Source organism: Tasmannia lanceolata, unplaced genomic scaffold (assembly GCF_043159265.1).
Source record: "Tasmannia lanceolata isolate RefF3 unplaced genomic scaffold, GAP_Taslan_0.1 ptg000006l, whole genome shotgun sequence".
In the NCBI taxonomy this organism is placed as follows: domain Eukaryota; kingdom Viridiplantae; phylum Streptophyta; class Magnoliopsida; order Canellales; family Winteraceae; genus Tasmannia; species Tasmannia lanceolata.
Genome location: NW_027518683.1, coordinates 2509335 through 2536110, shown reverse-complemented (window position 1 = coordinate 2536110; position 26776 = coordinate 2509335). Strand labels below are relative to the sequence as shown.

At 38.4% G+C, this 26776-nt stretch overlaps 1 protein-coding gene and 1 pseudogene across 6 annotated transcripts; one reads left to right on the top strand and one right to left on the bottom strand.

Moving 5' to 3' along the window:
• Positions 1 to 511: 511 nt before the first annotated feature.
• Positions 512 to 14520, top strand: LOC143879251 (transcription factor BIM2-like). Of its 6 annotated transcripts, none has more exons than XM_077381527.1 (12): positions 516 to 791; positions 986 to 1544; positions 1676 to 1756; positions 3178 to 3552; positions 5305 to 5407; positions 5563 to 5687; positions 6083 to 6188; positions 10571 to 10640; positions 10729 to 10824; positions 11664 to 12112; positions 13437 to 13569; positions 14081 to 14520. In XM_077381527.1, the coding sequence occupies exons 2-12, from the start codon at positions 1508 to 1510 to the stop codon at positions 14189 to 14191; spliced, it is 1686 nt and encodes a 561-aa protein (XP_077237642.1). In that variant the 5' UTR covers positions 516 to 791; positions 986 to 1507; the 3' UTR covers positions 14192 to 14520. The 6 variants fall into 6 exon arrangements, with proteins under 6 accessions (XP_077237646.1, XP_077237642.1, XP_077237644.1 ...); XM_077381529.1 differs by having other exon boundaries at positions 978 to 1544; XM_077381528.1 differs by having other exon boundaries at positions 966 to 1544.
• A 5005-nt stretch (positions 14521 to 19525) lies between these two features.
• Positions 19526 to 20428, bottom strand: LOC143878207 (protein TIC 20-v, chloroplastic pseudogene; annotated as a pseudogene).
• Between the last annotated feature and the right edge of the window lie 6348 nt (positions 20429 to 26776).

Below are 26776 nucleotides of genomic sequence, written 5' to 3'. Positions count from 1 at the left end.
TGTCAACCTGTTGCACCCTCACGTGACTTCCGAACCCGTACATTCCTCGGGAAACGGAGCCGAGTTGGAGCGCATGCTCCTCTATCGTGCGCACGTCAGTTCCATGCCCAAAACGTACGCCACCGTCTCCGATTTTACGTAGCAAAGGGAAATGATTTCAGCGCCAAAGTGTTTTGATAAACATGCGCTCCACTCGTTTGTCGTGTAGTATTTAAAGGCTGAAATCATTTCCCATGAAGAAAATGTAAGGTTGATTTTTGTTGCACTAATGTCTGTTTAGCGTGGGTCCAAGAGCAAGTGGGTTTCACAAGATCAACGGTCTCGATTGCACATCCGGATGTAAAAAGCGTCCCCTATTGTACGATTCCTCGCTGGGGAAAAGTACGGTGGGAAAATTTGTCTTGATACCCATGACACCGTTAGTTTATTTATAACGCCGTTAAGGGGAACGGCGTTTTTTCCTCGACAGAAAAGGATGGAGAAAAGAGAATGAGATTAAAGCGTATAAAGATCTAACTAGGCCCTCAAACCCGACCCCTCCTCCTCCGTTCACCTCATTCGAAGGAGAGAGAGAGAGATTTATTTCACTAAAATTCTCTTTTATTCGTGTTTGGAATCGTTCAAAGTTTTCCTTATTCTAAAAAGCTCGTATTTTTGGAGCATTCGTGAAATCTAATTTTCTTTTCCTCTGCTATCGATTCCCATCCGTTTGAGGAACAGAAAACAGAGATTTTGATTGAATTTTGGATGCGTTTCAGCTGAATTAGGTGAAATTCGTCTCGAATTCTGAGGTATGTTTCTGTAATTTCATTCTCTGGATCTGTTTTTACATAAATTTGAGCAGCTAGATTTTTTCTCCTGTCTAGATGAATTTCAGAAATATTAGGTTCTGATGTATATCCAGAAGCTTTAGATATGAGATTTTAAATTTCGTTTTTTTTTTTAAAAAAAATTTATAGTTACAGATTATGCGATAGATCTGCAGGTCAAGAAGGACAAATCTTCGATTTAAAAGAGTGAATAAACTTATCCGAACAAATTTTACTTTGTGAGACTTTTCGGTGTAAGAAGATGAATGTGGATTGAGTTATAAAGCATCTGAAATCTTGAATTGGATAAGGTGAATTAACCTCCATTGCTTGACGCCTTGCATTCGTTTCGGATCCGAGAAGTTTTTCCAGATCGAGGTCCGAGTATCTCTTTGATCCGATTTCACATTCAGGTTCGTCTACAAGGTTAGAATTCGAGTTCTTATCTCGGATTTTATCACCAGGACTCAAGAAATTCCCAAAAAGGAAGAGAATTTGAGGAATTTAGAAGTTTCAGTTTTGCAAAATTCAATTGACTAGTACGCAGAGATTTTCGAATTTTCAGCCTATTTTCATCTTTATTGGTATTTATTTTCGGATTAACAAGAGATTCGGATATTTGGCGATTTCGAAATAACAATAAGTTGAGACTCAGAATTTAGAGGCAGGAAAAGGAAAATAAAACTTATTTTGGGTTCATGGAGCTTCCTCAACCTAGACCGTTTGGAACCGAAGGTATCCCATTAACATAAAGAGAGTGTTTTTCACTTTATATTATTTTTTTTTTCTATTTTATTTAGTTATGGTGCTGTGAAATGCAATAAATTTATTTGATTTGAAGGTAGTGGGTTATCATGTGATTACAGGGAAAAAACCTACCCATGATTTTCTCTCACTGTACAGCGATTCCTCTTTCCAGCACCAGGATCCAAGGCCTCCTTCTCAAGGTACGCTCATATAAAAATAGAAATTACTTTTGCTTTCTCAACAATATGCCCTTACCTTATAAAATGTTTGTACTTTCATATTTTATGTGGGCTATAGTGTTGCCAACCCATTTTCCGAGTCTATTTTAAAGCTTTCGTTTGATTACCTGCCACAACACGCCATTTACCAAAACAACTAATGGTGACAATCCCAATTACCAATGTTTATTTACATATAACAAACCACGTGATAATCATGGCCCGTTTTTTACTACTCCCGCCTACGCTTGTGTGGAGTCGCCAAAGACAACCAATCATTCACAAAAAAGAAAAAAAAGAGAAAAGGAGAGACAAGAGAGAGAGATTTCCATGAAGAATTCCACAATTCCTGAGAAATTTTGCATGGAAGTTTTAAGTAGGGAACATGGATGCCACGTCACCTGACAAACAATAATTACCTTTGAATCATGTCCGGCAGTCTCCAGGATTTTGATGCTAAATTGGCAACCAAACATCATAAAGTTACCCAAAAGTACATTTTTGCTTGGGATAGTCTTATTCCTCAAGCATCGGGAGGATACAACCCCTCAAAACTTCATTACAGCCCAGCATCTTGGGCTCACATTGTTCATCACCAGCATAGGTACGCAGAAATGTAAATGGACAGCCCCAGAAAATGACTCCCTAAAACTCAACTCTAATGCATCCTTGAATGGAAACAGTGCTGCCATCAGAGGATTGATTCGGAACTTTAAAGGGATAGTCATCGCTTGCTACTCCATTAATGTCAGTCCTAGCACCCTTCAAGACCTAGAGCTTCAAGCAATTCTCCAAGGCCTTCAAACCGCCATGCACATGAATGCTCGAAAGCTTTGGATAGAATCAGATTCCCTTCTAGCAGTCAACATCATCAAAGGTGATCAAGAACGCTCGTGGAGAAGCATCCCCGCTTTGGAAAGAATCAAAGAACTTGTAGCTATGCTAAATGATTGGAAGATCTCACATATTTGGAGAGAAGGAAAGCGGCAGCAGACTATTTGTCCAAGCACGACTGCCCTTGTAAAGGAGAGTTAATCCCTCTCCCAACTATGCCCCAGACCTCTTAAACTGTGTATTCTTAGATTCTTATGGGATCTCTTATACAAGACTGTAACTCCATATTTTTTGTCAATACAGTTCTTGTAGGGGTCTTGCCTAAACCCAGCTTACCCATGAAAAATAATCCGGAAGTAACCATAAAGTTACCAGGCAAAACAATATGTACTTTTTATTTAACCACTGTCAGCGAATTAAGAAAGAAAAGACAAGTTGAGTTGTCCACTTATCAAAACATGTTAGTGGGAATGTCAATAACCTAAATTAATCTTTTATATTTTCTGTTATAATTAAAAAATTCGCAAGTGCATTTTGTTGCTCTGATCAAATTGCATTTGCTTGTACAGGATTTCACCTTAAGACTCATGATTATTTTCTTAACCCACTAGAAAGGGTTGGAAAGAGTAATGCCACTGGAGAATCCACGAATGAGACATCCAATGTCGAGAAGCCTTCCGTGGAACACACACTTCCAGGCGGGATTGGCACATATAGCATAAGCCATATTCCTAGTTTCAAACGAGGGATTGTGAAAGCAGAGAAAAGTGGTTGCACATTAGTCCGAGCAAACAGTATAGAAAGGAAGGTTGAAACTACCAAGAACAATAGCAACAGCAACAGTAGCTCCTACAGGGGAGGCCCATTTACGTTGTGGGAAGAGTCATCTGCGAAGGAGGCGGGTATAGTGAAGGATAAGGTGGGAGAAAGACAACTCCCAAGAGGTAAATTTTCATCTTTACAAGTATTTTATGTTAGGAAGTTCTAACATGCGTGAGTATGGATGGTTAACGGTCTAACTTTGTCCAGAATCTCAGCTTTCAATTTGGGTTGATTGCTTGAGGTTTTCTGTTCTGTTATCTTCTCCCAAACATAAACTATTACTGATTATTTCCATCTTTTGGGCGATAATTATATCCACTATTTTGGTTGGTGCAGTAAGATAAAAACGACCATAGCCTCTCTTCAACAGCAAGAAAAATGACCGGCACTAGTTTAATTAAGGCCCTGTTTGGATTGCAAGAAAAATATTTCTGATGGGAAATTTTTCTTGGGATTTTTTCTTTCCACAATTTAGGAGGAAATGAGTAGTGTTGGTTCAAAATAAGAGAGTAGATTTCTATTTTCCTATAACCAATTGTTTCTTTTCTCAGGATTTCGTCTATATAGCTTATTACCTTTTTGGTCACGCTCCAAAATTAAATACATTACACGAGTGAGAATCCTTTCGTGAGATATTTCCTTGTCGCAAACATGTATAAATTTTTATCCGAACTGTGGATTTCAATTACAGCAATCCAATCTTTTTAACACTCCTTTTTGTTTGTCTTTTTGTTAAAATGACCAAAATAGCCTTCCACTTTCTCCTGTATTTGTTTATTTAAGAAAAAGACAAACCAAATGAGTGAAACTAAGGGGTAGAAACTAGAAATAATTATTTTCCACCTATTAATACTTAATGGCGCATATTGATGTGGACGAAGGGCAAAAGATCGAGGTAAATACCAAAAGCAGCTAGTTTATTTTCTGAACTTTCAAAATCGACGAGTTTTCAACTTTATGCCCTGACTCGGCCAAAGGACATGTGTCAGAACAGATATAGACTATTTTGCTCTTGCAGGTTCTCTAGTGGCATACATCACATCCAACTTTTCCTGTTGATTGCGTGTCTTTCTCTACTCGCACTAAGTGTAAAGACAACAATAATCTTTGCCGTTAAGGCGGGAATCGACGGATACAAAGTATGGTGCGTCTGGAATAATGATGGGTGCAATCAGAATGTATATCGGTGCATTGCATTAAAGAAATCACATTAATATTTTTTGATCTCGAGGCCTACGGCTTCGAACTTGAGAAAGGAAAGCTTTAATCAACTCTGTTGAACAAAGATAATGTCGACTCAGATGTCGACGTTGTGATTTAAAAAAGGCCAGCGTAAAGACAGCAATAATCTTCTCCCTTCACCGTTTATAAGCCCAAGGATGTAAAAATAAAAAATAAAATTAATTTCACAAATTTTTTTGATTTTTATACTGGTAGATATCCCTCAATTACATTTTCATTTCTCCCTTTTCACATTTCTCCCTTTACCAAAGATGCCTAGTTTATTTTCTGAACTTCCATAGGCGGCGAGTTTTCAACTTTACTCCCTAACACAATGAAAATACATGTGTGAGACCAGATTAAGACCATTCTGCCCTTTCTTATTTGCAAGTGGTTAGGCCCCCCGAGTAATTTCCCCTCTTTCGTCATGTGAAATTACTCTCTTATCCTTGCACGTGATTCACCATGATATCCCATGGGGAATTCTAACATGCGCCGTGTGAGAACCAGGTTAGGGGCCCGGCTAAAAAAAAAGAGCTCCCGTGGCGCAGGTTTACAGGCGTCACCATATAGGCGCATATTAGAATAAACAAATGGGTATATGATTGATTTAATTAATTCCTCCTCCTTAGCGCACCATTTCCTTTTTGCAGAGGTGCGTGAGAAATTAGGGCAGTGGGCGTCTTCATCGGAAAGCCCCATCCCGTCCTTCGTCGTTGGAACTAATAACAGTTTCAGCTCTCAACCATCTTCCAAGTTGGTGGCTTTCCTTCCCCTTTTCCTCATCTAATTTTTTCTTCTTCCCCTTCTAATGATTCTCGGATTTTATAGATATATACCCTTTCTCTTTCTATGCTTTCCCCCGTTTTTCTTGGGTTTGAATTTTAGGGTTTTGTTTTTATTTTCCTTAGGCAGAAACCCCAACAGAAGAAGATTCAGGGTTTTATGGAGATGTTGAAATCTATGAAGGGTCTTCCTGAAGAGGAAGATGATGACGATGAAGAATACGTGAAGAGAGAAGGGTCTTCTCACAAAGGTATTTGCTTTCTATATGCCAACCTGACAACATGGTAGTGTGCAGTGTCTCCCCGGCGCATGTTAGAGGACCTCTATCCATTTTTTCCCTTTTACTTTAATTCTGGGTTTCTTGAATTGGGGGACGTGAATATTGCCCCTCTATTATTTGCCCTCATGATGGATTATATATATATATGCTCCTATGGATTATGTATATACTCCACATTATATGCTTTTTAATTGCTAGTCTTGTACGTGTTTATTTATTTTTTTATTTTTTTAGTGGCTTGTTCTTTATAAGATTCTGATAATATCCTTTGATTTATCGTGGGATCATTGGGATCTAATTTTTCTTGCAGTTACATTTCATTTTCACTCTTTTCTTACTGTTTTTTATATATTGAGTTATTGCAGGGGATTTAGAAGTAAAAGTGGATGGCAGGGGTGATCAAAGGGCTATCACACCTCGATCAAAGCACTCTGCTACTGAACAGCGGAGGAGGAGCAAAATCAATGACAGGTAAGTTTATGGTGGCCATTTTGATTTTGTTAGGTAGTTTTTGTCAGTTTGATTGGGTCTTACTCGTTATTCTCTAGGATGGAAGAGCTTCGTGCTTTGAGGCCCATGGGCTTGAAAACATAGGAATTGTTTTAATACGTTCTCTGCTTCTTCTTCTTCTTCTTCTTCTTTTTTTCTCATTGGATTGTGATTTAAGCTGACCCCGGCTAGTTTGGGACAAAGGCTTAGTTGAGTTGAGTTGAGTATTAGATGGTGATTTAACCTCGTCTGCCATCAGATTACTTGATATAATTTCAAGTTTACCATATTTAATTAGGTATCTACCGCTGTTGGCAGAAGCTGGATATTCTAGGTTAGACCGCTCTATTGTGATTATCTATGAATCTGTTTCTTGAAGTTTTAATTTCTCTGTCTTTAACTCTTGCTGTTCTCTTCTAACTTCACTTAACTCTAGCTGTTCTCTTCTAAATTCACTTCTTAATGGATGGCTGATGCAATTTGTCTCAGAAATAAAACCCAAGAGTCTATGGATAGCTCTTGGTAATAGAGATCAATAAAATAATTCAAATCTGGAATCAACTGAAAGTGAATTACTACAAAAAATACAGAAACCCACCTTTTGTTGGATAATAAGCTCATGGTATAAACGGGTGATTGCACGCATCCGTAGGGATTAGTCCCGCCCTAAAAATGGCGTGGGGATACCCTATGTCATCAAAGCAAAAAAAAAAAAAAAACTTGAGGTATAAAGATATTAGCCAAAACAAATCAGATCTATCTTGACCTTAACTGTAGATCAATTCCTTAGAAAACCTTGCAGAAATCTGCAGCTAAGACCCTTTGAAGCTGGAATTTATCTCCAAGGAAATAGCCGCTCCAAAATGAACTCTCTCTCTCTCTCTCTCTCTCTCACACACACACACACACACACACACACACACACATCGTCCCCTATGAGTCCTATTTAAAATGGAATATCCAAATGGACGGAAACACTTAAAAAGGAAGAAAGACTAATGACTTTATAAAATCCAACTCTTTTCTAACTTAAAAGCTTCTAACTTAAAGATTGTTTTTCATGTAAAGGTTGTTCGTTATGGAGGGACGTCTTGGGCTTTTCATTGGAGTTTCACAAGGGTATCAGATTTAGGGTGCATAGTGGAGATCGTGTTAGATTCTGGTTGGATTTGTGGTGTGGTAAGGTTCTTTTGAAGGACACTTTTCCGGATCTATTTTTGGTGGCGCCAGTTAAAGATGTTTTGGTCAAGGATTGTTATGTGCGAATGGAGGGGAGAGTTATATGGGCGCCTGCTTTTAGGCGTAATTTCTTTGATAGAGAACTCATATCGGTTGCTAGGCTTTTTTATGTTCTTGAGAGGTGTTATATTAAGAGGGATGGGGTGGATGCAAGGGTATGGATTTGGACCACTTCAGGTGAGTTTTCATCCAAATCTTTTTATAGCCACTTGTTAACCTCCCATGTTGTTCCTAATATTGCTAGAGTGCGGTCTATCCCAGCCCCTCCCTCGGTTTTTGTTTTTGGGTGGGCGGCTATTTTGGGGAGAATTCAAACGATTGACTTTTTGAGGGCTAGGAAGATGATCCTTATTAATTTTTGCACCCTTTGTCATGAAGATGGGGAGTCTGTAAGCCATTTGCTTCTTCATTGCAATTTTGCGAGAAAGGTGTGGGGATTGGTGTTGGAAAGGTTTGGTGTGTGATGGGTGTTTCCGAAAGACATCTCCCAGACTCTTCAGAGTTGGCAATTCGCTCCGTGGGGAACGAAAGGGAAAACTCTTTGGAGGCTATCCTTTTTTGCCATTATATGGTCGTTATGGAGTGAAAGGAATGCTAGAACTTTTAGAGGTATTTCTAAAAGTGCGGAATTTGTTGCTTCTAAAGCTACGACGTTAACAATATCTTGGGCCAAGTCATTACCTCTTTTTAATTTTGTATCCGCATGATTTATGGTATGGGTGGTTAATGGGTGTGTTCAAGTGTTGAAAGAACTAATAATATTGTTCATGATTGGGTTCTGGCTCGAGGAAGGTTAACTTTGATGGATCAAGCTCAAGTAATCCCGGTCCAGCGGGAATGGAGGGGTTTTAAGGGATGATAAAGGCGAGGTTATTTGGTCATTTGCCAGTCCTATTGGGATTGCCGATTCGAATGAGGCGGAAGTGCGGGCAGCTCTTCAAGGAATTAAGCTTTCTTGTTGGGGATCATATTAGTAATGTAGTGGTTGAAGGTGACTCCATTAATGTTATCCAGTGGTGATCGGGTTCTCATAAGTTTCCATGGAGATTCACAGACTTTTTAAATGAGATTTATGATATTATCGGAGAGAATCATGTGGCTTAAGGATGTTAGAAGGTCGGTTAATGAGGTGGCAGACTCTCTAGCTAGGAGAGGGGTTGGTTTGGACTGGAGTGGGTGGAGAAATATGATTTTCTTCCTCCTTGATGTTGTTTTCCCTTGATTTGTATATGTAATTCTCTTTTGTAATCTTTGACCATCTCGGTCTTTTTTAATGAATTCTACCATTCAAAAAAAAAAAAAAAAAAAACTTCTAACTGCTAAACTTTTCAAAGTAAAAAATAATAGTACGAAAATAAAAACTCATATCTGCAACAACTTGGAGTGGGCCCTATCTGCATCGAAACCAGGCTTTTGAACAAGAATAGTTCCACACTTCTTTCACTCATGCTTTGGCTCCAACATGGCTAACAAATAATCTTATTTTTTCCATGCCTAGCATAAGTTCTCCACGCTTCTTTCACTTATGCTTTGGCTCCAATCCTGGGTCACAAATAATCCTATTTTTTCCATGCCTAGTGTAGGTTCTAATAATCTTTGGGTGTTATAATTTTTGCACATGATGATCCACAATATCCTCAATCTCCATGTGAGGTTGAGCTACATCAGTCACATCTCTTGAAAAAAACTTGCCATCGAATTCTCACTTTTATACTCCCCATAAAGAGGAGAAAGATGCTTGATGTTGAAGGCGTCACTGACATGCAATTCAGAGATGGTTTCACTTTGTTGGCATTGGCATCAATTTTCTTCAAGACTTAGCTTGAACCAATCTTCTTATGCTTGATTTTATGATATTCACTATTAGGATACCTTTCTTTTGAAATTTACACCCATACTTCAAAGTTAAGACCTCGATGACGATGATCAATGTTCTTGTATTTTGCATAGCTAGGCTCAATGTTAGCTCCCACTTGTTCATGAAATCTTCTATCATCTCATCCACCTTATTTTCCTTCCTAATACTAGGAATAAGGATAAATCAAGACATCCTTGTAAATTATGGTCAAGAACAACTTGGAATGGGGAGAAACCCATTGTGTGATTCTTAGGGAAATTAAACTCAAGTTTAGCCTTCATAAGTATGAGATCCCAATTTTCCATTAACTTGGCTTGAGACCTCAAAATGTTTCAGTTCGCCACCTTTGTTTAACCACCGGTTTGAGGATGATATTTGTTAGTTGCTATTAAATTTTGAAGACGTCCCAAGTTTCTACCACAAATTGTTACAAAAAAAACTCACAAATTTAGTGTTGCGGTTCGGTGTAATAGCCTTTGTCAATCGATGGTACCTCTGTACCTCATTTAAGAATAAATCGCTAATCATATTGGCATAATGTATATATTTGCATGGGATAAAGTGCTCCATCTTGAGAAAACAAAAACAAAGATGCAATCTCCACCCCTTGAAGTCTAAGGAAGACCAAGCACATAATCCATGGGCCCAAACGTTACGATGGAATATGTAATGGTGTGTACAGCCCCTAATTAGTGGGAGGGCCTTTTGACGTTAGAGGCTTTTATGCATTGATGCATCCTTGTAATCAAGAACTTCCTCCACCATGGTTACCCAATCATGATACTCTTTGCCTTCTAATCCTCCAAAGAATTCGAAAGTTTCGATCTTATTTTTTTGTTCCCATCATTATATTCTTGTGAAACTTGATTAATGGGGTGGAATTGTTTTCGAGGTTGATATCGATTACGTAGAGGTAGATACCTAGGATTTATCGCTTCGACTCCCAAATGGTCTCTACATGTTCACACACTTGGAGCTTGATGCATCTATTGATTACGCACGAGTTGAGTACTATCAACATTAACTTTGTATAATAAATTCAGCCTTTTTCTCGACATCTAACCCTATTGTTTTCGGCTCATTTTTTCTAACTGATTGTCAATTTTCAGGTAAAGCATTTTGGTAACTTTAAACATCTCTTTCACACTCCCACCACTCAAAAGTTCTCCTTTCCATTCCAAAATCACAAAATGATATCAGAATTACTTTGTATCCTTCCCTCCCATAGCTATTTGAAGACCTGATGGAATCTATTTTTGTCATGTAGATTCCAAATATTGAGAGAACTAATACCACACAGTGATCAGAAGAGAGATAAGGCATCGTTCCTATTAGAGGTACATCATATAATCGTAGTAGCATTTGCTGTTGACCTTATTCGTTTGACAATGCCAATTCCTTTATTATCCTCTTGTCTCTATACAGGTCATTGAATACATCCAATGTTTACAAGAGAAGGTACACAAGTACGAGGCAGCATTCCCTGGATGGAATCTGGATAGCATGAAATTGATGCCATGGGTAAAGAATCATTACCTTCCTTTGAACATTATGTTTGATTGTTAGCATGCTTGCAGCATCTGCATTAATACATGTTTTAATGCATGGTTTTGGGCATCTTATGTGTCCATGGAATTTGGCTGGGCAAGCACCTGCATGTGTCCTCAATTTATAGATAAGAGACATGTTTTTCATTTCTCAAAAGGAATATTGAGGTCATACTTCTCACCCTTGATGAAGTAGGTTTGGACAGTTTTAACTGCAGTCACATGTGCGAAAATTGTATTTTGACCTTCTCTTAAGCTGTTAAATCATTTTTTTTTTACAAAAATCCATGTTAAACTTCTCATTATTTGTCATGCATATTTCTTTTTCCAAGACTGATTCCTCCAAGGAGCTTACTTACAACAAAAAGAGAATGAGATACAACGTATCCTTGGAAAAAATTAAAAATAAAAAGTTCTGATGTTATATTTAACCCATGGTCAGTAGAGGTTGCTGAGCATCATTTGAGTTTTTGTCATTTCTCAGGAATATCTATAGCATGGTAGTTTGTTTCCAAGAAATTTGATTTGTCCATCTACTTTGCTAATTTGATTGTATATTAGTTATTTATTTTACTTGCCATTCAAAAAAAAAAAAGGTATTTTACTTAAATCATTACTACTTTGATCACTTCAAAAAGTTTTTAAGGGATTATTTGAGCTACTCTGAAGAGAGAATGGATATTATAGTCCATGAAAAATCCTTTGAGGATTTTGAATTTTAAACAGAACTGGGAAACGACTTGCATGTGTCAGGATATCTTGTACCCAAAATACTCTTCTAAGAGAATTTAATCGACCATCTCTTTTTTGAAGCAGAAACACAACCAAGGTACCGGAGAAAGCTTAACTGACCATTCCCGAGCCATGAAGAATGGCCCTGGTCATGGGTTGATTTTTTCTGGAAATTTTGACAACAATAACAATGCTGTCTCCCCAACAATGCATGCCAACATGCAGAATCCTGTTGAATCTGACCTGAGCACAGGTGTTCCTTACACATCCATGGATCACCACCCGGGTTTGGCAAGTAAGGTTGCATCCATTCCTTTGCATCAAAACACATACCCATGTTCTGTTGGAGGGAGTAGTGGACCTGGCCAATCTTTACAGAGATTGATGCCAGATGCTGAAAACATGGCATGTCAGCCTCATTCTCACTTATGGCAAAGGCAATGCCTGGCTGAAAGTGATATGCGTATTGAACAAGAAGAGCTTGCAATTGAAGGGGGCACCGTTCGCATGTCCAGTGTCTATTCTCAACAGTGAGTGTTCATTTTTCCCTCAGTTTTATCCTACTTATTTATATTTTTACAGCCACTGCAACATTCCCTAGCATTTTCTTTCTCAAACTACTTGCTGTGGTTTTGTTCGTCACTTCTTCTCAAAGCTGGTTTTTCAACAGCGTTAACTGTGGAACGATTAATTCAGTAATTCTTGCCTGTTCAAGAGGATTAAGAAAGATGCAGTTCTGTTCTCTTTTATTTATTTATTTTTTTTAAATTAAAAATTTTATTCCAAAGAAAAAGTATACAAACGAGGGACAAGATGTCCCAGATAGAAACAGAAATGACAAAAAGACAGTTCTGTTCTCTTTTATTATCAGACTACTAAGTGAGATCACAGTGCAAAATCAGAATTAATGTGATTGATAACTAGTTGTTGGGAGGACTTTATATTTTTTATCCGTGAATCAAATCCATTCTCTTATTGATGCTCGACCAAAAATATTCATTGTGATTCTGAGAGCAACTTGAAATTTGATCCAAAGTGTGACTTACCTTGGTACCATATCATGGGATGGGACTGATGGCTACGGTAGTCATTTATCTGGAAAAAAATAAACCACAAATCAATTGCTCTAATATGATTAAAAGTTAGGTAAACTGGGCTAGGAACTGGAAAAAAAATTATGCACACAGGGGTTTGCAATGTCAGCTTACTTGGCACAGTACTGGCAAAGTTGTTGGACATGTTGCATTGACAAAGAGATGTTGTGGTTGTATCTTTGTTGTAGCTTAGTTAGTGCGTACGTCATTTGTCAATACACAATCATGACCAATTATTGGTTATTGGAAATTATAATCAAGAGCCTGCTTACCATTCAAAAAGAAATAATAATTAAGAGCTTGCATTTCCTTCTGTTTGTGTGCTTGTGCATTCTGTTGGAATGGTCTCTCATTTCAATGAGAAAGTATAATGTATACAATGCTCTGGCTGCTTAAGGCAATGTTTGGATTGCAAGAATTTTTTGGAAAAGTTTGGAATTAAGTTTTAGTTAGAGGGACCTTCAATATATGATGATATTCCTCTAAATAAGTCATAACCTTGACATTTCCCTCTAAATTGTGGCAAGGAGAAATTTTCCCAAGAAATTTTTTCCACCAGAAATGTTTTTCTTGGAATCCAAATTAGGCCTAAGTTTTAGCCTCTTGCAATATTGTGTAGTCAGTGTGATCATCTTTTCATCTCTGGGATAATGGGTGATCATCTGGATGTGCAAAATGACTTTTTTCCTCAGTTTCTTGTTCTGGGAGTCTTTCACATACGAATTTGGGGCTGATGACAAGATGTAAATGTGTGCAACAGGTTATTGAGTTCTCTCACTGATGCACTGCAGAGCTCAGGCATAGATCTGTCACAAGCCAGCATCTCTGTTCAGATTGAACTTGGCAAGCGAGCTGTTAGTGGTAGACCATCCACTATGACATCCAGTGCCAAGGTACGTAATTTACATTGGGGTAACTTGCCCTGTTGCTAATTTTCAAGTCCTCATTTCTTGGGAATGCAAAGTCTATAAAATAAAACGCAGAACCATGGATTGCACTGATTAGGGGTGCAGTTTGGGTAGGGTCCGGTTGAGCTTTTGCCAAAAAATTGATTGGAATCAACCGGACCCCAACCTGATTTTATAGTAAAATCTCAACCCGAATTCCCGAAAATCAATCAGTTGCACTCCTAGTACCTGATGGCTTGAAAGCAAAGCCATGATCAAACTGCCAACCTGAAAACATAACTCCCTAGGTGCTGGGATGGAACCCAAACATTCATCTGGTCTTTTGCCTAGTAGAGCCATTTTTTTTTTTAAATTTCAGCATTTGCAGGATGATTACTATTCTACTATGGCAAAGGCTAATCCTAATATATTTGTGATTTTTAGCCAGGTTTTCTACCTTGGACAGTTGGTTTGTTCTCCTGGAACAAATCCTAATACCCTTTTTTTTTGGCAATAGGATCATGAGGATCCTTCATCTAGTAATCGGGTAATGGTGCACTCGAGGGTGGCAAGTAGCGGTGAGGACTCGGACCATGTTCATAAAAGGTTCAAGATTGATAACAGCTAGTACTCCAATCCCCTTTTGTACTTTTATTTTTTCTTTCTTTTCTTTTTTAATTTCCGTTAATGCTTGGTTTATATTAACTGACCTTCTGGTGTACATGTTGTGGTTTACGGTTTGTGGAGATTGGGATAGGCTCGCAAACCATTATGTATTCTTTGATTCATATTTGTCTACTCTTAGAGAGGCTTCCATCAAAATTTGAGAAGCCGCCTTTTCTATTTCAAACCCTTCATTTCTCTTTATTCCTTTGTAATAGAATTTCATGTCTGTAAGAGACTCCTCTTTTCTTTATTAATGCCTACGTTTTGTTTGGATTGATTATTCAATGGTCCCATTGGGAAAATTTGGGTAGCCCCGATGTTATTTTTTTATTTAATTTTATTTTTTAAGATGTTCCCAAGGTTATTTAAAACCTTATAAATTGAAAGTTTCTGTAACTATTAAATACCTTATAAATGTAAATTTCTAAAGAGTTATTAAAGGGACCTGCTAGGCAATTTCGTGGACAGCCATTTCTAGCCATTTTGTGGCTGGCTTTTGCATGTGAGAACAGCCGCACATGTTGACTTTGGGCAGATTTTGTCTAATGTATTGGGGCCTTTTTCCTTATTTTCAAGGTTTTTTCCTTATTTTCAAGGTTTTTCCTTAAGACGCCATACAATCTCATCCTGTCGTTTCATTTGTTGTTTTATCAAGAGAACATTGGCAAGTACACTTGGAACACAGGTCAGGCCGAACAAATTCCAACTGCACTTCTAAACTGATAGGAAATATGGGAAATTTACTCTTTTTAAGTAAACATTTCTGCACCAAATAAGTTGGAGCCAATTTGATCTTCTAAAGCTCTTCGTACAATTTGTTCTTGTAGACTGGGATATCAGTTACTAACTACACAACCCTGTAATTTTCAGGTTACAAGGATATCTGTGGCTCTATCACGATTGCAGCAAAATAGTCTAGATGTAGGGTGAAAGAACTAATCAAAGAAAATATATGTACCTTTGGTGTTAAAAGCAATATTTTAAGCAATACAAGTGGGACTCGACTAATATCACACTCAGGCTGCTGAACATATGAGATTGTAACATCATGTTGCAGGTCAGTTTCAAAAAAATAAAAACAAACAAACAAACATCATATTAATGGAGCTGGGGTGGGGAAAATGGTCATATTACATGCACAAGTCTTTTTCTGAGCTAATGACAATCTCCTCCAATGTGTTCACAGAGCTATATACTAGTAGTGACACAATCAGGACATAACACAACAGGATCAACACGACATTTCAAATCCTTGGCAAGATCTCTAATCCTAGAACGTTGCCTGGAAATACGTCGTCCATTTGTCCTGCATTTTCTTACTAGGTCATTATATTTTAGTTGCCCACTAAACACTCATTCAAAAAAGATATAAATACAGAAAACAATGATTTCTGCACTAGTCAAAGTTAACCTAACTAAATGGGTTTTTATCCCTTCCATCTTCTCCTGATGCTTCAATATGAGGCACCAATAACAAATCCATTTTCTTATGCTCAATCTTGCACTACTTTGGAATTCCAAATCTGATTCTATCTCCAAGTGAGATCTAATTGATCATTCAAAAAACATATATCTAATTGACCTTTACATGAGGCATCAAGTTTGGCAGCTTCTTAATCTGATGACATGCAGCAGAGTTACATAGGAATATGTGAACTACAAACGTAAAAAAAATGGTGATTCCCTATAACCACTGCATTCAGCGATATGCATATCTCTAAGCACACTCATTAGGCCCACAGAGAGAAAAAGATCGATCTAGTAGCAAATCTTCCACGTCTCTATATTCATCCCTCCCCTACATCATGAGTTCTAGATGCTGGAGCTACTCACCATATGACAGGTAACTTGTCCACTGGAAGGAGGCCAAAGTTACTAATGATTCTCTTTGAGTTCAAGAAAGGAAAGCATTGAAGTTTTACCTTATTTATGTCTTCTGTTCTTCTTGTACATAATTTCTCTATAAATCCCCTTATCTATTAGTAGAATCATAGAGATTTAGCATAGTATAACTTTCTTCTTTATACCAACTTTTCAGAATGAAAGAAAGATGACTGGTGGGCATCATGAGTCCCTTGGATTGGCAGCTCAGCCACCAAAATAGTAAAACTGCTTAGTCTTCCCTCTATTATTGGTAGTATCGAAGATATTTAGTATGAAACACATTGATTGAACAGACATATTTACCATCCATACCACTTTGAATGACCATCATGATACTCAGGTGTGGCTCTGCCACTAGTCAACTGCGCATTACTTAGATGGAGGTGAATGCAGTGGTGGACTCTTTTGCCATGGTAGTGGTCAAGTGTACGAGAAGCTCCCGGATAGGAATTCTAGTTTAAATCAGTTACGGGATGAGCTATCAAGACATCTTTATGAGCACTTTAAATAATATTAGCCTAGCTTGTTTTACCCCCGAAAAAAATAAAGGGGAGCATTGAAGATGGGAGATCCTCTAAAGTTATGTATGAGGGAAGCTGAAGTGCATCCATATTAAAGTGATGCTTTTGAAGATTTGGAGTTATCACCAGAGTGAAGTTGCATCTTAAAATTAGTTAAGAAATATGACAAACAGAGCAGGATAAAACATTTAAACATATATGAGAAGATTAAGATCGCATTGAGTGGGGAGTATTAAAGAGAAACAACTACAATTTGAAGAGTTAAAGCCTAGTTTGAGAGAAAGTATTAAAATACAAATTTGTGCAATCTTGTTTTAGCCTTATCTGACCAAATTTTATGTAAGGTAGTTTCAAGTGTTCTGAGCCACACTTTAATTGGAAATAGTTTCTACATCCAGCTCTTCCTCTATAAAAAAGGAGCCTCGGCTCAGGTTCAGCCATACAAGAGAGGCCAATTTTGCCATCACTGGCACCTGAAATTTCTAGACTGGTGCCCTAGCTTGTAGTACTTGCAAGTCCTTTTTTTGCTTTTGTTTGCAGATAAAATTTAGTCATATTGTTGGATTCATCTACTTTAAATATGTTATCATCAAGTCTCCAAAAGTTGATAAATGAGTCTAACAGCTTAAGAAAAGATCACCCTAGTCATATATATGGAGATATATCCAAGACCACCAACAAGTTGTTTAAAAAATGGGAAAAATACAGATACACCCCCTCTAGTTTCTGACACATTCAATTCTAACCCTGACTTTCAAAACGTGACAAGTACACCCCCCGAAAATTTTTTAACGTGACGGAGTAGACGGCGAGGTGGAAATGACCAAAATGCCCTCGTCTTCCCCAAAATTAAGGTTTTCATGAAATTTAGGGTTTGATTCAAATTTTTTATTTATTTATCAACATAAACCCTCGATTTAGGAGTTTTATTTGTCTTCATTCACACCATTATCATGATTTGCACATAAACCCTAATATTTTAGGTGTTTTTTTTGTTTTTATCAATGTTTTTTTCTTGAAATGTGGGTTTGATGTTGCCATGGGGTGGGATTTCATTGTTTGTGGTGGAGGTGACGGTGGTGGCCGGAGATGGCGACGGACGTGGTGGCCGAAGGTGGCGACGGCGGCGGTGGGAAATGGCGTAACCCTAATCCCTCTGCAAATGAAGGTATTTCTGTCCTCAAAATATTAACCATGGTTAGTTTTAGTCTTTCCGTCAGGTTAAATTGACGGACGGACCGTTGATAGAGGGGGTGTACTTGTCACGTTTTGAAACCTCAGGGGGTGTACTTGTCACATTTTGAAAGTCAGGGTTAGAGTTGAATGTGTCAGAAACTAGAGGGGGTGTAAATGTAATTTTCCCTTAATAAATTTAGCATTGGATGAATTTCTCTAAAATCTCACACCTAAAACAGATCTTCTGATGAAGGACTCTAGTAGACTCAACAAGTTTACGTCCAAGGCGGGTAGGTCAAGACATATGTTCACATATGCAGTGGGCCCAATTATGACCATGTGAGATTGAGCAATTCCAATTCCAAGAAGATACATGAAACTCCAGTAATATCACAACACTATATTTGGCTGTCAAAAAAAAGAGAAGGATCGGTATGTATACCATCTCTTTCTAATAGTAATTAGGATTACAAAGGAGTTGTGAATTATCATCAATCCGGGTTCGATGTTTAAGATTCAGCATGTGTTTCGGTTTGTGACAAAAATGAAAACATGCCAGTTTCATATAGAAATTTCGGTAGAAATCCTGTAAAATATTTTACAGAAACATATAGTAATGTATGCAAATGATGAACACTTAAGATGAACTTCAAGAAGCGTTAAAACAGGCACAAATAAAAACTCAAAAGCATCACATAAACGGAAAAAAAACTACTTATAATGGTTTAACAACCTCACCTATTGAAAGGTGTTGCCGCATATGTCTGATAATTCATTACATACCACATTTCACATGGAATTCATATAAATATTTAAACAATATAGACACCACATTTCACATGTAATTCATAAAAATATAATTATGTAACACATACTAGCATAGTATTCCGTATTCCACTAATACACTTAATATTTTGGTTTCGTTATACATTTTAGTGGGGATTAAAACATAAAAATTTCAATCATTTAGTGTCGGTTTTGGTGGAAAATTAAAACTATGTCATCGAGAACTAAGAGAGCTAAATTTTCTTTGAGAAACCTTTTTTTTTTTTGCAAGACTAGAGTAACCAGAGCTTAGAAGCAATTATTCTGTAACTCACACTTCCACTAGCACACTGAACTTTAAACAAGGCCCATTGAGCCTCTGCAAAGCATAATTACCAACTACGCATTGACCACCCACCACCACTACAAATTGCGAGCCTATACAACAAACAATGAGCTAGTTCAGGCTCTGGCAGATATATTTAGCAAATTGTGAATCATATATGTTGGATTATGATGAACTAGGTAGCTCTGGTCACAAGTCACTATCTTATTAGGATGAGTTGGAACATGTTTCCATATTTGGCTGCAGATATACCTGTTTTTTAGTACTGTTCGCATTGAGAAGGAGAAGGAGAAGGAGAACATTTATTTCTCTATTGTTGTTCTTTCCTAGTTTTTAAGGCAAAAGCCAAATAAAAAAAACCACTTCAGAAGAAAATCTCACTGGCAACACAACCATGAATCATACCCACAAAACAGAGATGAAAATCTGAAATATCCAAATTAAGCACATGCCTCACAACAATGTTACACAACAAAATCGCAAAAACCAATAAATGCCGGCCGCCGTACTTTTCATATTAGAATATACAACACACAATTCAACAACATCCCAAGCTAAGTCATGCATAAATTCATCAAAAACATAAAGAAAGAGATGAAGAACCTGCTCAATCTTGCAACCAAAATATATAAATCATCCAAATTAACCAGCACATCAGCATTACAAAATAGTACCCAGAGAAACAAATCAGACGCAATTGCTGAATTTTGATACACTCAAATATACAACATAAAATTCAATAACAATGTCCATCCAAATTACATAACAAACAACAAAATTAAAAGATAATTCATGGGACTTGCCTTTCTGCCGCTTCGGCGACAATTGGCAACCTAGGCACCTGACCCAGAAGGCAAGATGTGGACCCATATATCAAACAAACCAAAAGGAATAGAAAAACAGTACTTTCTAAACTCATGACAATGTCCAAACCCAGACCGTCTTTAGGTGAAAAACTCCTCTCCAAAAGGTCAGGAAAAATAAGCAACACATCAAGAACTATAGCTTGCATGGTATTGAACCTCACATACCTGCTGAAATTAGAGTTCCTAACTACAGCAAAGTAAAGGGCTAGAAAAACTAAGAACCCATTAAAAGGGGAGCCCTTAAAAACCCTGATAGCTGGTATTAAGGGCTGTAAAAGGATTTGAACGGCAGAGAATTGGGTTATGACATACTTCCCATATTGGATTCCATCAAAGAAAGGGTAGAAATAGCAAATGGCTGAGATTAGGCGGTCTGGGGGGTCTGCTTTATCTTGGGCTAAAATGGGTGTCTTATGTCTGGTTTGGATTTTCAGCTTATTGATTTTGTTGGGTTTGAAAAAAGGTTGTTTATGGAAGGAATGCAGAGAGGAGGGGAGATGGGTTTTGTGAGGGATTGGGAGAGGAGTGAATGAGAAGGATAATAGAGTAACCATTTGATTGGGGATGAGCGTTTTTTGTGACAAAAATAAACAAAAAACCATCTAAATACAATAAAAGATCCTGATTGGCATCATGCAAATGGGAGGTTCTGAAAATTAATGAAAGCTACGGTGCAAAAATCTCCACAAAGCCAATGACTTGAGACTGCCAAGTGTAGGAGATATTTTGGTATGTGGCCCATTCAATGTAGGTCCAGAAGAAAAACTAGCAATTGTAGGAAAAGGGGCCGAATATATCATTTCCCATGGTGTTTTTTCATCAACAAATGAAGTGAATTTGGCTCACTTCAGGTGCGTTAGGCAACCATTATCAAATCTGTTTACGCCTATTTTGTAGGCGCAAGAATGAGAGAAAATAGGGAAATCCCAATAATCTTTTTCCGCTCACCAACCCACCACAAGCCTGTTCCTAAATTTTTTTTGCGCGTTTTTTCAACCTAAAAAGATTGATGAGACGCTTGATCTCATCAATCCATTTCTCTCTGCTAAAAATGAGTTTTTAGCTCTCTTTTTTATCTACCAATTTCCCTCTTTACCATAGAAATCAACCCCTCACTCTATTGTGAAAGGGTTGAGATTAATCTCGATAAAAGGCATGTTATTTAATCTTAACCCTTCACAAAAGAGTGGAAGGCTGATTTCTGATCCCGCGGGAGGAGAAACAACTTCTCCTCTTTTCATGTAGAAGTTGTACGTTTCTACCACGACATTAGGTGGTCCGAGGGGGTCTGTGGAGTGGCTAATCTTCCCAAGGTTCTTTTTAACTCTCAAGTTATTTCTTTCAATGTCATCATTTCTTGGGTTCAAGGCATGAGCATTAGTCCATGAAGATTAGCTAAGTTTTTGGATGAAATTAGTGCTATGATTAACTACAGTTTCCTTTCTTTTGTTCATGCTTGTAAAAGTGCCAATGATCTAGCGGATCAGTTGGCTAAATCTGAGGCTTTAGGAGCTAGACTTAGTTGACTCCAGCTCCTCTTCCCACTGATGTGAATTTGTAATCTTTTTCTACTTTGAATATCATTATCGTTCTTCAAAAAGGGTGGCATCTTGATTACGCACAGCTATGCACGAACCCTGTATAAAAATTCATTAATTACTGTACATTTTAAGTTTTAACTATATATTTACCTCTTGAAATAAGTCACGTATATGAGACAAACATCGGATGAAGTCTTTCGGCTTGAGCAATACGGTGTTAGAAGAAAGTATGCACAATGAATTGTCCAGTGTCCTCCTAAAAATTGGTCTAAAATCTAGCTTAAAATTTGGACCTAAAACCGACAAAACAAATTCACACTAAAAGAATTATAATTTTAGAAAAATGATATCAACACAACCATGCTTTAATAGTTCCATGGTCCCAGCTTGTTTTTTCTTTTTTAATTGGCTTGTGAGAGATTTTTCTGTAATAACATTTTGACGGACAAGATGTTTTAGTAGAAATATCAAAACATGGTAGTACTGATATCATCTAATACAATAAGCTGGGATGAAAAGATGAGAGTTTTTTCCATTTTTTTGAAAATCACATGAGAATTACACGTCACATTTTTTGACTCATTCAACTCATATAATTTCAATCTTCATGGACGGAATTATGGAAACATCTATAGATTGGAGGGCTAGGATCGGCCTATGGAAATGATTTTTGGGGCACAACCTATTTATGTTGTGTTCCATCACATGGACGGTTTGGATCAACCTATGACGTGGTCCGTTGGTTTTTTAATAAAAAATCTATAGGGTGATCTTAATCATCCGATTTAAGAGGAATTATAGAAACATCTATAGATTGGAGGGCTAGGATCAACCTATGAAAATGATTTTTGGGGCACAACGTATTTATGTTGTGTTCCATCACATGGACGGTTTGGATCAACCTATGACGTGGTCCGTACAGTTCTTTGTCGGCCCGTGCATCGCACGGGTTTTTTACTAGTTTCCCTAATTCTATCATGGATTGATGTGCATTTTTGTTAGCAAAAAATTGGTATAGTATCTAGGAAATGATTTGGAATCTTTTCAAAAAGTTAAAACCTTTCGGCCATTTCATCAATTTAATGATAACAGATTAAGGGATTTATAAGCAAAAACCCACTTCCCCACCACAAAGCCACTTATGAGAGTGGTGGGACCTCCTAACATGATATAGGGACACAACCCCTTGGAAGGGTACATTTATCATTTTGTTTCCTTAAAATTTATTGCTAAATCTACGATTAATGATTAGTTATCATGATTAAAAAAAAGTGCATCTTCGATTAATGGTGTTTCTCGTCTTTGATGGCACTAAAAACCGATCACTCTTGGATAAGTAGTCTATCATCTTCTTCTTGGATCACTAAAATAAAGGAATGGTGCAAAAATCTCCACAAGCCAGAGAGATATTTTGGTACATGGCCCATTCAATGTAGGTCCAGAAGATAAATGGTTTTGGGATAAGGGGGTGGCCCGGGGAAGAAAAGGGGCCAAATATCTCATTTCCCATGGTTTTTTTATCAACAAATTAGTTGAATGTTGTTTCTTCCCGTGTCATTTCTTGGGTTCAAGACCAGAGCATCCGTCCATGAAGATTAGCTAAGTTTTCGGATGAAATTAGTGCTATGATTAACTACAGTTTCCTTTCTTTTGTTCATGTTTGTAGAAGTGCCAATGATCTAACGTTGGATCAGTTGGCTAAATCTGAGCCTTAAGGAGCCAGACTTAGTTGACTCCGGGTCCTCTTCCCACTCATGTGAATTTGTAATCTTCAAAAAAGGTAGCACCTTGATTACGCACAGCTATGAACGGACACCATATAAAAATTCATTAACTACCGTACATTTTAAGCTCTAACTATATTTTTACCACTAGGAATAAGGCACCCAGATTAGACAAACATCGGATGGAGTCTTTCTCAAGCAATACAGCATTAGAAGATAGTGTGCACAATGAATTGTCAACTGTCCCCCAAAAATGAACCCTTACGGGGTTGGCATGCTAGCTGGTGTCATGTGTTTGCTCCCCGTAGAGGCCAGTTGGAATCCCTCCTGGCTTACCCATGATTGTGTGCATCCGTAGGGATTAGTCCTGGCCTAAATGGGGTAGGGATACACTTGGAATAAGGCTACGAACGGACACCATATAAAAATTCATTAACTACCATACATTTTAAACTCTAACTATATTTTTACCACTTGGAATAAGGCACCCAGATTAGACAAACATCGGATGGAGTCTTTCTCAAGCAATACAGCATTAGAAGATAGTGTGCACAATGAATTGTCAACTGTCCCCCAAAAATTAACCTCTACGGGGTTGGCATGCTGGCTGGTGTCATGTGTTTGCTCCCCGTGGACGCCAGTTGGAATCCCTCCTGGCTTACCCGATGCACGTGGTTTACAGGTGATTGTGTGCATCCGTAGGGATTAGTCCTGCCCTAAATGGGGTAGGGATACGCTCGGAATAAGGCTAAGAACGTACACCATATAAAAATTCATTAACTACCGTACATTTTAAGCTCTAACTATATTTTACCACTTGGAATAAGACACCCCAGATTAGACAAACATCGGATGGAGTCTTTCTCACGCAATACATCAATAGAAGATAGTGTGCACAATGAATTGTCAACTGTCCCCCAAAAATTAACCCTTACGGGGTTGGCATGCTGGCTGGTGTCATGTGTTTGCTCCCCGTAGACGCTAGTTGGAATCCCTCCTGGCTTACCCGATGCACGTGATTTACAGGTGATTGTGTGCATCCGTAGGGATTAGTCCTGGCCTTAAATGGGGTAGGGATACACTTGGAATAAGGCTATGAACGGACACCATATAAAAATTAAGTAACTACCATACATTTTAAACTCTAACTATATTTTTACCACTTGGAATAAGGCACCCAGATTAGACAAACATCGGATGGAGTCTTTCTCAAGCAACACAGCATTAGAAGATAGTGTGCACAATGAATTGTCAACTGTCCCCCAAAAGTTAACCCTTACGGGGTTGGCATGCTGGCTGGTGTCATGTGTTTGCTCCCCGTACACGCCAGTTGGAATCCCTCCTGCCTTACCCGATGCACGTGGTTTACAGGTGATTGTGTGCATCCGTAGAGATTAGTCCTGCCCTAAATGGGGTAGGGATACGCTTGGAATAAGGCTATGAACGGACACCATATAAAAATTCATTAACTACCGTACATTTTAAGCTCTAACTATATTTTGACCACTTGGAATAAGACACCCCAGATTAGACAAACATCGGATGGAGTCTTTCTCAAGCAATACATCAATAGAAGATAGTGTGCACAATGAATTGTCAACTGTCCCCCAAAAATTAACCCCTACGGGGTTGGCATGCTGGCTGGTGTCATGTGTTTGCTCCCCGTAGACGCTAGTTGGAATCCCTCCTGGCTTACCCGATGCACGTGATTTACAGGTGATTGTGTGCATCCGTAGGGATTAGTCCTGGCCTTAAATGGGGTAGGGATACACTTGGAATAAGGCTATGAACGGACACCATATAAAAATTCATTAACTACCATACATTTTAAACTCTAACTATATTTTTACCACTTGGAATAAGGCACCCAGATTAGACAAACATCGGATGGAGTCTTTCTCAAGCAACACAGCATTAGAAGATAGTGTGCACAATGAATTGTCAACTGTCCCCCCAAAGTTAACCCTTACGGGGTTGGCATGCTGGCTGGTGTCATGTGTTTGCTCCCCGTGGACGCCAGTTGGAATCCCTCCTGGCTTACTGTGGACCCAGATCCGGGACGGGGGCGTGAGGGGACGGGCCCCCGCGCGAGTCTCAGGATCGTCCACGTGAAGGAGAGCCCCACCAAGGAACTCTCGAAAGAGTGCCCCTCACAGCATGAGAGGCGATGTAAAGTGAGATACCTCTCGATTCGGGGACTAGCCCAGATTCGAGGCGTACCTTAAACAAAGAAGAGTCGCCATCCAAGGAAGTGGGCCCTGGATCCCATGCTGTGCTCTGTTGCAACGGATAACCAGAGATATAAAATAGGGTTCGTGCCTGAAGACGAATGGGGAAGGGATTAGGCGCCCCCAATTCGCCCAAGTGCTAGCACCTGGTCTCTTATGCCATTTATTATTAATTTTGAAGAGTTTTGGGCGAAAATCATGCGAAATGGGAACGAATATCTCCGAGATAACGTCTAGCTAATCATGCATGTCTCGGAGATGAATAAGAAGCACACACAAAAGAAATGAAAGATATGTCGCCTAAGAATAGCTAGGTTATGAGTGCCATGCCTAATTGGTGTCTAAGTTCTGGTGGACAAGCACATGCATGTTACAGCTAAAGGTATAAGATCTGTACATAAAAATAAGAAAACACAGCAAAACACACAACACAACACGACTCGACACACGACCCGACACGACAAACCCTAGACTCTAATGCAATACTTGACTCGGACCAGAATGGCCATCCATCCTAGCTGCACTACGTATCCCGGCCTCGGGAAGAATCAGAGCCAACGTAGTTCGGTGGCCTATTCTAAACTACGATGCCTAAAACTCTAGGACCGCTATCCTAGACTCGATCCACTAGACTCGACTGATTTTTAAAGCTTTTTGTGCGATTGCTTAAATTCAAGTGGATTGTAATTTTTAGGACTCTATATGCCCTAACTAATGCAAGTTGATTAGCCTTAGGCTAATGCAGGTGGGCCCTACATCCTATGTGTACCTAGGCTGTGCATTCTAAGGAAAACCATGGGTTGACTATATGCTTCCTAGTCTAGCCATCGATTCGACTAAATGTCTAACCGATCGACTTGAGGCCTCCTAACTCTAGGGACACTCACACGACAGGACACACCATATCAATACAAATCAGGACCGACTCCTAACTCTAAAACACCCTAAATATCTAGGACAGACTCCTAACTCTAGGGGAAGATCTTTTTGAAAAGGTTTTGAAGTTTTTTGTATTTTTGGGAGGTTTTGAAGTTATGAAAAATGGTGAAAGTTGTGAGAAATATTTACAAAAATGGTGACTGAAAATGGTGAAAGGGTGTAAAAATGGTGTCTAAAAATGGTGACTGAACTCAGGGTGCCAGCAGCACGCCTGAGCTGCCTACGTACCCCTCAGCTAGGGATCAAGCCATCCGTAGTTCGGAACAGAATTCCTAACTACTCTGCACATGACTCAAGATTTTTTGAAATTTTGATTTTTAAAATGTTTTTGGATTTTGAATTGTTTTTGAGATGTTTTTGAATTTTCAAGTGTTTTTTGGAATGTTTTTGTTGTTTTCAAGTATTTTTGAAATGTTTTTATTGTTTTTTGACACCAGAGAATAAAATCCTATCATCATAAGGGTAGGGAGACTTCTGGAATCCCGCAAAGGTTGGACATCATCCTATACTTTGCGGGGGAACGAACAGGAAAATAACTCGGCAAGGGTTGGACAGCA